The 14,727-nt window shown below is 36.3% G+C and overlaps 1 protein-coding gene across 1 annotated transcript; it reads left to right on the plus strand.

Moving 5' to 3' along the window:
- Positions 1 to 11,956: 11,956 nt before the first annotated feature.
- On the plus strand, positions 11,957 to 14,395 carry LOC131148073 (probable receptor-like protein kinase At5g59700). Its single transcript, XM_058097809.1, has one exon. The coding sequence runs from the start codon at positions 11,957 to 11,959 to the stop codon at positions 14,393 to 14,395; it is 2,439 nt and encodes an 812-aa protein (XP_057953792.1).
- Positions 14,396 to 14,727: the final 332 nt, after the last annotated feature.

Consider the following 14,727-nt stretch of genomic DNA (forward strand, 5'->3'; position numbering starts at 1 on the left):
ACTGCAAAAGAAATATGGGATAAGTTAGAGGTCACGTATGAGGGTACTAGAGATGTGAAAGACAGTAGGATAGATATGTTGACTAGTGAGTATATGGCCTTTAGGATGAATGTAGGTGAGTCCATTCAAAGCATGTACACTAGATTCACACACATCACAAACTCACTACATGCATTAGGAAAGACCTATCCCATATATGAGATGATTAGGAAGATCCTTAGAGGCTTACCTCTTGTTTGGGAAGCCAAGGCTACGACTATTGCTGAGGGTAGAGACCTTAAGGTCATGACCTTAGATGAATTGATAGGTTCCTTGATTACTTATGAATTGTCCATAAATGAAAGACTCAATGAGCATAATAGGGCTAAGAAGGTGACTGCACTAAAAGCATCTAATAACACATCTAGCGAGTGCAGTGAGTTTGACACTAATGATGAAATGACCATGCTAACCAAAAAGTTTAATAGATTTTTCAGGAAAAAACAGGAAGCCATTTAAAAAATATAGAGACTCTACTAATGAGAAGGGAGAGTCTAGCAAAATAAAAGAAAAATCAAATGCTTCTACATGCTATAATTGCAACAAGGTGGGGCACATCAAACCCGACTGCCCATTGCTGAAAAAGGAGGCTAAGAAAAAGAAGAAAGCCATGAAGGCTAGGATTTCATGGGACCAATTCAGTAGCAGCGACTCAGATTCAAATCATAGTGACACAGAGGTCACTAATTTGTGCGTGATGGCACACGAGGATGAGGTATTGTCTTCTAGTTCATCTTCTTATTATTCATTTGATGATTGTGATTTTGATAGCATGCCTACATTTCAAGAATTACAATTTGAATGTATTCATGTTTCAAAATTGTTAGGCAAAATGACCAAAGAGAATAATGATTTGAAAAAGAAATGTGAAAATTGGTCAAAATTATTTAATATGGCAAAAACCTCTCATACCTCTATTTTAAAAGAAAAGGATGCTATTATTGTTGAGCTTGAGAGGAAATTGGAGGATAACTCCAAAATTATTTTTAAATTCACTAAGGGCAAATAAAATTTTGAAAAATTACTTGGTACCCAAAGAAACTCCTCAAGTAAAGAGGGTCTTGGTTTTAATGGTATTGAAAATGTTAGACGACCTAATCTTTACTTATGACACTTTACACGTGAGTCAAAATCTCATATTCCTCCTAAAGAACCTAAGTGTAGATGAAGATGTTTTAAATGTAAACATATTGGTCACATTCAATTTGATTGACCACTTAGGAATAAACATGCTAGAATTAGAAAGGTATGGGTAGTTAAGGGAGATCCTGCTACTAACCCTCGTGGACCCAACAAAATTTGGGGACCAGCATCAATTATTTAGCTTATTCTGTAGGTATGCCTAAGATCATCCTCCTCCAGGGACCGGTGGTACTTAGATAGTGGATGCTCACGTCACATGACCGGTGACAAGGGAAAATTCACTTCAATTGTTCCCAAGGATAGAGGCTATGTGACATTTGGAGACAATGCCAAAGGACGCATCATCGGGGTAGGTAAGGTTGGTAAGGATTCCTCTCCTACTATTGATAATGTATTGTTTGTTGATGGACTGAAACATAATCTACTTAGAATAAGTCAGTTGTGTAACATAGGATATAAAGTATCTTTTGAAAATGACAAATGCATAGTAGAAAATAAAACAGATCACAAAGTACTTTTTACTGCTGATAGACATGAAAATGTCTATACTATCTCTCTTGATAATTTAGCTTCACAACAAGTAAAATGTTTTTCTGCTATAAATGAATCTAGTTGGTTGTGGCATAGGCATTTAGGACATGCTAGCATGAATTTATTGTCTAAACTTGTTAGAAAAGAATTGGTTAAAGGTTTGCCTAAGATGTCTTTTGTAAAGGATAAAATTTGTGATGCATGTCAAATGGGTAAGCAAACAAAATCTAATTTTAAGAAAAAAAAATTCATATCTACTACTAGACCTTTAGAGATGCTTCACCTAGATTTTTTTGGACCTAATTCTATGCAAAGTCTTAGTGGTAAATCTTATGCCTTTGTAATTGTGGATGGTTTTTCTAGATTCACATGGGTGTTGTTTCTTGCACATAAAAATGAATCATGTAAACTGTTCACCAAACTTTGTAGGAGAATTTAGAATGAAAAAGGATATAAAATCACTCACATAAGAAGTGATAGGGGTATGGAATTCAAAAATGAAAGCATAGAAAAATATTGTGACTTAGAGGGCATATCACATAACTTTCCTACACCTAGGACACCTCAACAAAATAGTGTAGTAGAAAGAAAGAATAGGTCACTGTAAGAAATGGGTAGAACTATGTTGAATGAGCATAACCTACCTAAATATTTTTGGGTCGAGGCCATTAAAATTGTATGCTATGTTATGAATAGGGTGTTGATTAAACCATAAATTAATAAAACCCCTTATGAATTATGGAACAACCATAAGCCTAATATTTCTTATTTTCATGTGTTTGGTTGTAAGTGTTTTGTGCTTAGAGATCACGAACATCTAGGAAAGTTTGACTCAAAATCCGATGAAGGTATTTTCCTAGGATATGCATTAAATAACAAAGTATATAGGGTTTTCAATAAAAGAACTTTAATTATCATTGAATCTATTTATGTTATGTTTTATGAGTCTAATAAATTTTCTAATAAAGATGATGAAGATGATATTGATATTCGAAAATGCTTAGAGAAAATGTCTATTGATAGATGATGAAGATGATATTGATATTCGAAAATGCTTAGAGAAAATGTCTATTGAAAACAATGCAAGTGAAAATCAAGAAGCAAATGAAAAATCACTTGAAGATAATGAAAATGGAAATCAGGAGTTGCCTAAAGATTGGAAATTCATTAGAAGTCATTCTATAAATCAAATCATAGGCGAACCATCCCATGAAGTAGCCATAAGATCCTCCTTGAGAAATATTGTGAATCATTCCGCTTTCTTATCCCAAGAAGAACCCAAAAATATTAAACAAGCCATAGAGGATGAGTCTTGGGTGATGTCCATGCAAGAAGAACTTAACCAATTTGAAAGAAGCAAAGTGTGGACTCTAGTTCCTAGGCCTAATGAGCACATCATAATTGGAACAAAATGGGTATATAGAAATAAGAAAGATGAGAATGGGGTAGTAACAAGGAATAAAGCTAAACTAGTCGCCCAAGGGTATAACCAACAGGAAGGGATTGATTTTGATGAAACATATGCTCCCGTTGCTAGGTTAGAAGCCATTCGTATGCTACTTGCTTTTGCTGTTTTTAAAAATTTTAAATTGTTTCAAATGGATGTTAAAAGCACTTTTCTAAATGGCTACATTAATGAAGAAGTATACGTAGAACAACCACTCGGTTTTGAAAATCATAAATATCCCGATCATGTTTACCGGTTGTCTAAAGCCTTATATGGATTGAAACAAACTCCTAGAGCTTGGTATGAGAGACTCAGTGGTTTTCTACTAGAAAATGGGTTTACCCGTGGCAAGATTAACACTACACTTTTCATCAATCCAAAAATGATGATCTGCTCCTTGTTCAAATTTATGTGGACGATATCATTTTTGGAGCAACCAATGATGAGTTGTGTAATGAGTTTTCCAAATACATGCAAAGTGAATTTGAAATGAGCATGATGGGTGAACTTAGTTTCTTCTTAGGGTTACAAATTAAGCAAGCTAATCATGGAACTTTCATATACCAATATAAATACATTAGGGACTTATTAAAGAAATTTAATATGGAAGATTGCAAAATTCTTGGTACACCTATGAACTCTTCCATTAAGCTTGATAAAGATGAGCAAGGAATCCCTGTTGATGTAAAATTGTATCGTGGCATGATTAAGAGTCTCCTATATCTCACTGCTAGTGGGCCTGATATTATGTTTAGTGTATGTATGTGTGCAAGGTTTCAAGCTGCTCCTAAGAAAAATCACTTAAAGGATGTCAAACGAATCCTTAGGTATGTAGTTTGGATTATAGAGTTAGGCTTGTGGTACCCTAAGCATACTACCTTTGAGATTGTGAGTTGCACTAATGCTGACTTTGCTGGTAGCAAGGTTCATAGAAAAAACACTAACGGCACTTGTCATTGCTTAGGACAATCTCTTGTTTCTTGGTTCTCCAAGAAACAAAACTCAGTTGCATTATCCATAGCCGAAGCTGAATATATTACAGTTGGAAGTTGTTGTGCCCAAACTCTTTATATGAAACAACAACTTATGGATTATGGATTGCCCTATGATACAATACCTATTAAATGTGATAATATTAGTGCAATTAATATCTCTAAAAATCCTATCTCACATTCATAAACACATTGATATTAGACATCATTTTCTTCGTGATCATGTACAAAAAGGGGATGTTGCACTTGAATTTGTATGCACCAATGAGCAATGGGCTGACATATTCACTAAACCACTACCCAAGGATAGGTTTATACAAATTAGACGTGAGTAGGGCTTAATTCATAGTAGAGAAGCTTCCTAAACTTAAATGTTTCATAACTTGCATAAATTTAGGGGGAGCTCTCTCATGGGAACTTTCCAAGTCCTAGCAAATGATACTATTTTTTACTTATCTTCTTGCTTTAGACTTTGTGAAAGTTGATTATTGATTGTGTTCACATGTCAAATATTTATCTACTGCATTATCATATTGAATGAAATGAATATTGGTTATCCTTTGTGATGCACAACTTGTACACTTCATGATCATATTGAAACCTTATTTACTTGTTGAACCATACTGAACTGTTTGAGTAGTTGTGGATAAACCGTTAAGACATATTTCAACTCAAACAGGTTACACTTATACATGATTTATTTTGGAAAGTCCAATTTACAAACGACACTTTACATAAATTTTTAAAATCTTTCCAAAATTCATCATGTATAAATGTAATACTTACACCTTGCTTAGAGTATTAACTCATATGACCTTTTTTACTGTTGCCAAAACGGGGAGATGAAAAGGGGCAAAAATAATCGGTAAAATGAATCTTTTTAAAAATAAGTTGGATACATATTGAGAGGAGGAGCCTTCTTAGGCTTAATCTTATATTTTTGCTTGTCGTATTTGTCATCATCAAAAAAGGGGGAGAATGTTGACCATATAGGTCACGCCCGGTTTTGATTATGACAAATACTCATTGTGTCTAATGGGTATTTAAAGTTATATGTGGGAACTTAATTTGGCAAATCATAATGCACAAAGAGAAAGTGAAGTTGAAGACCTAATTTCTATTTGTATTGTATTTCATATTTATTCAAAGGTCTATAATAGTAATTAGGGTCTTTGGCTTGTAATAATCACACACCCCACATGCATGTTTTAATACGTAAGCTCACAATGCTCAAAATGAAAATGACCTTAGGGTTTACCCTTCGATCGACCGACACCGAATTTTTTCTGTCTCCAAAAAGACCCATAAATGACCCTAGGACACTCACCATTGCACATATGAATGTAAGGAACTTGATTAGGGTTTCAGTGAATTATAACAGGACCGAAATGCACACATTGTGTACTTTCGGTCGGTCGACCTTGGCAATTCATTCTGCCCCGGTCGACCGAATAGGTCTGGGTCAACCAGTTGACCACTTCTCGGTCGACCGAATCAGGTTAGTTCAAAACACCTTGTCGACCGAATCCCTTAGGGGTCAACATTTTGACCACCTGGTCGACCGAGCCAAATTTGTATTACAACTGTTTGGTCGACCAAGGATCCTCGGGCGAAATCCCAACAGTCTGGTCGACCGAAATGTTCAGTTCAAAATGGTCTAGTCGACCGAACATCGGTAAAATGAAAAATCGCCCTTCGAACATACACTTTTGGTCGATTGAGTCTCCAGTTCAAAAGTGTCCCGGTCAACCGAACCATATGAACTTCGGTCGACTAAAAAAGTTTGTGGTCGTCCGAACCTCTCAAGTTGCCCTGATTTTTTACCGTGGTTAAAATATTTTAAATAGGGTTAAATTTGCTAAAACATCATTAAACTTTTCTAATAATTCCCAATAGGTCCCCAACGGTTATAATTCTTGGGGTGTCTATATATACCCCTTCATTTGGGAAAATTAGTAACTTGATTAGCATACAAAATCCAAATGTTTTCTCTTAAGAAAAACTCTCACTACTATTCCTACTTTCTCAAAAACCACTCATACTTACCCTCTTCTATTGCCAAAAGTCTTTGTAAGTTGATTGAGTGATTGCATTGATAGGTTTGCTCTCCTTGTTTGGTTGTTTGAATCAATTTTTTCGAGAGCATTACCTAAGTGTTCTTAGGGGGCTCTCCTCATAAGCATATCCTAAGAAGACTTACCTAAGCTTATGAGTGTTGCATTCATATTGCAATATCTTAGGAAGCTTGTATTTGTTTTTGGCTTGCAAAAATATTTTCAAACTTACTCAAATATCTTGTGAAATCTATAGTGATATATTTGTGAAAATATATTTGTGATTGTTATATTAATCTTTGTGGCTATATTTATTCAAGTATATATTATTTGTTGAATACAAAGATTGCATAGCTTTTGCAAACCAAGCATATACACTATATTCATGATTGAGACATCCTACTGATTGACATACTTAAAACTCACTTGATATTCGGTGTGAACACGTTTGATTGAATATTTTGAGATACACAGATTGTTGTTGACACTTTCACGTACTCACTACACTAATAGAAAATACATTTGAGAGTTGAATTGTTGAACCACACTGAGCTTATATATTAAATCATTTGTGCTATATGTGATTGAATGCATTTGGGTACAAATCTGCTTTACGTGAAAGCACTTTTATATTGTACCATTTGATTGTAAATTTGAGTGATTCCAAGCATGGCCGAAGGGGGCGATAATCCAGTCCAGTAAGGATTGTTGTAAAGGTTAAGGTCAACCCTGTGCTAATTGTCCTGGTTTGTATAGCTGCCGCTCCACTCGGTTAAGTGAGCAAGTGATAGTGGTAATCCTTGTGCTTGTTAGCCAAGGCAGGGACGTGGGCAATTAGCCGAACCTCGATAACATTTCTGTGTGTCACCTTTACTTTATTATTTTTCTGGTGTAAGTGTTGTTAATTAAATTGCTTCATTTAATTTTTGATATATTTATATTACTCACACTAGATTAACCATAGGGTTGTAAACATACTGCTGTTAGGAGGAATACCTAGGGGTTAAATTTTAAAAATACCAATTCACCCCCCCCTCTTGGGATCACGGTAAAGCTAACAGAAAAGGACTATAAAATTAAACATATTAGAAGTGATAAGGGAACTGAATTCAAAAATGATGGTATAAAGAACTATTGTGACTTAGAAGGCATATCTCATAATTTCTCTGCTCCTAGGACCCCACAGCAAAATGGTGTTGTAGAAGGAAAAAATAGGTCCTTGTAAGAAATGGGTATAACCATGCTTAATAAACATAAATTACCTAAATATTTTGAGGTTGAAGCAGTGAATACTGCTTGTTATGTAATAAACAGAGTATTAATCAGGCCCAATCTTAATAAGACTCCTTATGAATTATGGAATAGTCATAGACCAAACATATCTTATTTCCATGTCTTTGATTTCTCTGTTGATGAGTCTACCATTGCATCATTTGATTTCCTTATTGATGAGGTTGCCATTGCATCATTTCCTGATCATATGTAAAAGATCACTTAAACTTAAGGGGAGATGCAGAAAAACAAAACAACACAGAAATACTTGTTTACTCAAGAAAGCCAAACACAACGAACATAGAGAATCTTATACCTGAGGCATCAAGAGAGTTGGAACCAATGATAGCTCTAAGTAGCCTTGAGTCCACGCTCGATCTTGATTAGGTAATAGATGACCATGAGTTCCTTTCTGATAAGCATGTACCTGATGACATCAATTTACCCATTGTAGTCAAAAAACAAACTTGGTTATGTACTCAATATCCCTGGTCAAAATACATGTCTTATTAAAGTCTGCCTACAGAATATTGTGCTTTTACTTCTAACCTTGACAGGATAAAAATTCCAAAGAATATTTAGGAAGCCTTAGAGATTCCTGAATGGAGGGAAGCTATCATGGAGGAAATGTGGGCTTTGAAAAAGAATGGAACTTGGGACATTATGAATTTACCGAGAGGAAAGAAGTCAATAGGTTGTAAATGGATCTTCACAATGAAATATAGAGCTGATGAGACAATTGAAAGGCATAAAGCCCGACTTGTTGCAAAAGGGTTTACACAGACCTATGACATTGACTACATAGAGACATTTTCATCGGTGGCAAAATTGACTACAATTCGGGTCCTCCTGTATTTGATAGCTAACTTGGATTGGCCATTGCAGCAACTCAACATTCAAAATGTGTTTTTAAGTGGCAAGTTAGAAAAAGAAGTCTACATGAAGATACCTCCAGGTTTCAATAAAAGAGGTGAAGTAAACAGGGTATGTAAAGTCAAGAAGTCTTTGTATAGACTCAAGAAATCTCCCAGAACATGGTTCGACATATATGCGAAAGTGTTAAAGAACCAAGGATATCAACAATGGCAATCAGATCACACTATGTTCTTCCAACATTCTAAAAGTGGTAAGAAAACATTTCTGATAGTGTATGTTGATGATATAATTCTAACTAAAAATGATACAGTGGAGATGGAAAGATTAAATAAAGTCCTACAATTTCGAAAAAAGGTATCAGTGTCTCTTAGCGAAAGTATATCCTTGATCTCCTAACCGAAATGGCCATGCTTGGATGCAAACCTAGTGAAACCCCCATTGAAGCAATAAAGAGAGTTGATGACTATGGAATATTTATTGAAACGGAGAGGTATCAGAGATTGATTGGTAAACTCATTTATCTATCACATACCAGATCTAACATTGCATTTTCAGTTAGTGTGGTAAGCCAACACATGTATTCACCGAAAAAGACTCATTTAGATGTCGTGTACAAGATCCTTAGATATCTCAAGGGTTCTCCGAACAAATGACTCTTCTTTAAGAAGTGTGAAAGTAAGGAAGTACAAGTTTTCACAGATGCAGATTGGGCAAGATCAACAAAAGATAGAAGGTCTACCACCGGATATTGAACCTTTGTATGAGGAAATTTGGTGACTTGAAGGAGTAAAAAACAAAATGTAGTGGCTTGAAGTAGTGCTGAAGCTGAATTTAGGGAAATTGCACTAGGGATATGTGAAGGACGGTGGTTACGGAATCTCTTCGAAGAATTACAGATCCCGGTTAAATTTCCTATCAAACTTTACTGTGACAACAAAGCAACCATCAGGATCTCTCTCAATCCAATTCAACATAATAGGACTAAGCATGTAGAAGTGGACTGACATTTTATCAAAGAAAAGGTTGAAGAATGAATGATTTGTATGACTTATGTACCTACCAAGGAACAAATCGCAGACATCTTTACCAAAGGGTTAGACCGACAGAGTTTCGATGATTTCAACTACAAGTTGGACCTGATCAATATCTATGATCCAACTTGGAGGGTAGTGTAGAAATCCTGTGTATATTGGAGGGATCCTGTGTATATTGGAGAGATTTAAGGGGTATTTACTGTATATTATTAAGGGAGATTCTTTTAGGAGATTGTTTTCATAATTAGAGTAGAGATTGTATTATAAGTAGTTTGTATTGGCTTGTCCAAAATTATTTAAGAAATATAGAAATTTCATTATGTTTTCAAATACAGAGAGTATAACAAGACAATATTTTTTTTCTCTCTGTCAGCAACTTCGACGGCCAACCGTAATCACCAAAAGTAATGATTTTTATATATTGCGCAGAGGGTTCCCAGTGGGCTAAGCCTTAAAATAGAAATCTCTCGTTGAAATATCGCAACATTATTTCGGGTTAGGTCATCATCCGGATCAAACATAACTAGGCTCCACAGAGTCCAACATTGATGTGAGCTTTTAAGTTCTTTTACGGCTTCCATTATGCATCTATCATTCGTGCTTTTAGAAACATAAACCTGTTCACACTCAATGCAATAATAAGGCGCTATAGTTTGTTATTATCAAAATAGGGATCGAACTCAAAAAATCAACACAGTTTGTTCTATTCTTTCATAAAAACAAGTCATTAAATGGAAGCAATGGATTATGGCATACCATTCTCCTTATTATGAAAGCAATTAGCTGTATGTTGGATCCACATGTATTTAGTAAATGGATGTGCTCAAGCGTTTTAATGTCCTAGCTTATCTTGTCAACTAATCAATAACTTGGACTGTTGTACGAAAAAATAAAAAATTGAAAGAATTCGTCAATCAAAAAGGGTTTAATCTTATTTCTAATATTTTAAGGACCTACAAAAATGTTTTTTTGTTTTTCACGTTTTTCAACATTAATATAGAAAACTTGTAGAGCAACTACAAATTTTTTATAAGAAAACTTCTTTTTGTTGCTTTCCAAATCTTCCAAGTTTTTTCTATAAAAAAAAAAATGGAGGACAATACAGCACATGTTCAATATTTTGGAAAAAAAAAATGAATATTAATTCCCCAGCTCAATAGACCCTCTAGTTTTCTAATTTACCACTTCATAAAAATAAAATTATGAACAATTATCAACTTACAAAAGAAATGCATTATAATTAAATTATGTGGTCGCGCACATGCTCTATGCACGTTCTTCTTTATTTTTCCTTTTGCCCTTTACAAGTACGTAAGGAAATGAGGAAAAGTTTTTAAACTGGAAAGCATTTAGATTATAAAAAATTTAGATGTACTATCTGAATTCTCCCATCTTAAACTGAGCATAACACCAAAGATTAGCAAAGCGACTGCATTGAAGTCAAGACCCTAGACCAAGCATTTATCCCTGTGACTGCAGCACATATTTCGTGCATGGCAAACAGGAATTAGTCATGTCAGCCCATCGCTGGCTGAATCAACAAAATAAAAACCTCCATGGAAGTAATTGACTACATAGCCAAGAAAAAAAATGTTACTGATTATGATTGAAAATATTAAAAAGTTTGATGAATACCGAATCAGGGTATATGCAAAGAGGCAAACAGATCATTTGATGCAATAAACAATTAACACAGGACGTGCTAGCTAGCTCGTTAGAAATCATACGAACCCGTCAATTTCCACATGGTATTGCCGAGAATCCTGGGAGAGGTGTGAAAAAGACTTTGTTCTGGTTAATAACTTTTTAGTTTTCAAGAGAGGGAATGAAATCAAGAGTCAGAAGGAGGACAAAAGAAAGTGCGATGAATGTCAACTGCTAACGAGCTGGAACCCCAAAATTTTAAAGTTGAATACATAAATGAATAAATAAAGAGCGCTTACTACAACTAGTCATTGACAATTACATGGATATGCTTCCCTGCTTCTCCATTCATTCAGATTTCATTCATTTCAATAAGCACAACCTATTTTTATGAAGCAATATTTCATTCAACTAAGCTTTTATTATCTATTTATTTATGTATTTTTATGGCAAGGTAAACATATACAGAGACAATGAGCCATCACGCGTTTCTTTAAAAATTGTTTAAAAATTGTTCGGACGGTGGAGTTTCCCACATAAAAAAAACTCAGAATTGCATGTTGAAACATCTTAAAATCAGCATGTGCCACTAGAAGGCTCTCTAAGGTATTCTTCTCTCGATAGCCTGGCTGCAAAATGTTTTTGGCACCACGCATATACAACAAAAAATTTTGAAGATAGCGGACACTTCCTGAAGACCTTACAATCGACCGCTTTCATCTGGCCTCAACCATTTGATGCTCAAGAAACAAGTGGCAATGTAACACTCACCCAGTTGACGGCAACTGGAGAGGAGACCAATCTGGACCAGTTCATGATTTTAATCCCGTATTTATCATGATAGTTCAAATTAGTCTAAATTGCATGTTCCAACTAAAAGTTTCAAGAGCCTGGTAATGTTTCCTTAACTAGAGGTCAGTTTTCATGATGATGGCGTATGTAAGACATCGATTATTCATCTGTGTTTTATCAGTCTTACGGTTGACTTACTTTTCAGTTGGCTTTGTTCCAACAGACATGTACTTAATAGACTGTGGATCACCCTCCAATACAACAGTGGGTGATCGCATGTTTGTGGCAGATCAATCAGCTTCCGCTTTCCTCAACGCCCAACACTACTTTTCCGCCAGCACCACTGCCGCTGTGCCAAAATCCCTCAGCAACACTACAGAATTGTCACTCTATCAAACAGCAACCATCTTCACTGAGACCTCAAAATACATTTTCCCAATCCACCGGACGGGAAGACTCTGGATCCGTCTCTATTTCTTTCCATTTGTTTATGAAAGTTATGACTTGGGAACTGCGAATTTCTCAGTTTCCGCCCAAACTCACCTACTTCTTTCCAACTTCAAGCCAACGAATAACACTTTTACTGTCAAAGAATACTCCATAAATGTCACCTCAAATACGCTTTACCTCACCTTCATTCCTTCCCGCAACTCATTGGCCTTCTTAAATGCCCTGGAAGTCGTTTCAACCCCTGACAAACTTATCAGTGATGGTGATTTCCGCGCTGCCTCATCACAGAAATTCCAAGGCCTTTCCACTCAAGCATTAGAGACACTTATAAGGGTGAACATAGGTGGGCCACCAATCCCCTCCCACAATGATACGCTCTGGCGAAATTGGGCTGCTAATCAACCTTTCATGATTCAACCAAGTCCAGGCACAAATATCTCAGCCAATTATATATCAAATATCACAGCCGTTAAGTACGTACCAGGTGGGGTAACACCTGATTTTGCTCCAAAATCCGTATATGGTACAGCCGCTGTAATGAGCTCAACTGGTCCCCACGCAAGTAGTTCGAATATTACATGGGAGTTCAATGTAGATCCAGGATTTCAGTACCTTGTGCGGTTTCACTTTTGCGATATTGTAGGTGAATCCCAAAACAATATCTCTTTTGAAATTTATATTAACTCCTGGACTGTCGCTCAAGATGCTGATCTAAGTGCTTTTAGGGATGAAATTATGGGCGCTCCATTTTATCTGGATGCTGTTACTGACCCAGCTGAAAGCACAGCTCTTTCTGCAAGCTTCAGCCCTTTCTTTTCACGTGTTGATAACCCCTTTCTCATTCTCAACGGGCTTGAGATCATGAAAATTAACAATTCTATGGGTAATCTGAGTGAGGGAGTTTTGGACTCAAATCCAAGCAAAGATAAGAAAAGGGTTGGCGTGATAGTGGGCGCGACCGTTGGAATGTCTATCGTAGCTTTCGCTACTCTATTTTTTTCTGTGACTTGTAGAAAAAGAAAAACACTGGCACCAAAACGAAATTCAAAGACAATGATTCCTGCCAGCACCACTAGAGTTACGTATGACTTGAACTTGGCATATCGCTTCCCTTTTGTTGTAGCTGAAGAGGCCACAAACAACTTTGATGAGACCCAGGTGATCGGATATGGTGGTTTTGGGAGGGTCTACAAAGGAGTCTTACATGATGGAAGAAAAGTGGCCATCAAGAGGTCAAACCCTATGTCCTTGCAGGGCCATGCTGAGTTTCATACGGAAATTGAGTTGCTATCACAGTTCCGCCATCGTCATTTGGTTTCATTGATCGGGTATTGTGATGAAAGAAATGAGATGGTTTTGATTTATGAATATATGGAGAATGGGACCCTCAAGAGTCATCTATATGGCTCTAATTTTCCCTGCCTGAGTTGGAAGCAGAGGCTTGAGATATGTATTGGTGCAGCCAGAGGTCTCCACTATCTTCATACCGGTTCAATAAAACCAGTAATACACCGTGACATGAAGTCGACAAATATTTTGCTCGATGAAAACCTCATAGCTAGGGTGGCAGACTTTGGCATTTCAAGGATGATACCTGGGAATGACCAGATGCATGTGAGCACGGCAGTGAGAGGAACATTTGGGTACTTTGATCCTGAATATTTTAGAAGATGGCGCCTAACAACAAAATCTGATGTGTACTCATTTGGGGTGGTTCTAATTGAAGTTCTCTGCGCAAGACCTGTGTTAGATCTATCCCTTTCAGATGAAATGGTGAACTTAGCCCAGTGGGCAATAAAGCAACGAAAGGCAGGACAATTAGAACAAATAATAGATCCTCATCTCATGGGAAAAGTAAAACCAACTTCTCTTCAGAAGTTCGTAGAGACAGCAGAGAAATGCTTGGCCGATAATAGTGTCGACAGGCCTTCTATGGAAGAAGTTCTGTGTAGTCTAGAGCAGGCACTCCAACTTCAAGAGGATGCTATTCTTCAAGTTGACAATTTCAATCATATCGATCCTTGTGCCTGCAGTGGACAGCATGACGAATCAAATGGGTATGAGTATGATTCATCTGGTGTCTCCTCGGGTATATTATTCTGTCCAGATGGTGAAGGCTGACGGTAAGTGGCGACAGCCTAATCAATTGGTGCTTGCAAAAATAATGTTGTGCACTCCTACTGTCAATCCCTCAACAGGTTCTTGTCCAGGTTATACTGTGAGAGATTATGAAATTTGTAAAAATGATTTGGCATTTTCTTTATTTTGACAAAAAAAAAATATTTATTGACTAATATTATCAAAATGCTTTAGCATTTTTCTCTTCTTCGGATAATTTGGGTTGGTTGTGCATTAGCTGGCTGTGATCCTATCCTCACGCTGCATCCTTTGCCGGCTGCTGGGATCCTTCAAATCTCAATAGAGACAAGATTATCTGCAAACTATAATCTTTT

This window comes from Malania oleifera, chromosome 2, assembly GCF_029873635.1.
Source record: "Malania oleifera isolate guangnan ecotype guangnan chromosome 2, ASM2987363v1, whole genome shotgun sequence".
NCBI lineage: Eukaryota > Viridiplantae > Streptophyta > Magnoliopsida > Santalales > Ximeniaceae > Malania > Malania oleifera.

What these genes read in the sequence shown, in the direction of transcription:
- LOC131148073 (XM_058097809.1), top strand. Translation starts at nt 11,957, where the DNA reads ATGATGATGGCGTATGTAAGACATCGATTATTCATCTGTGTTTTATCA.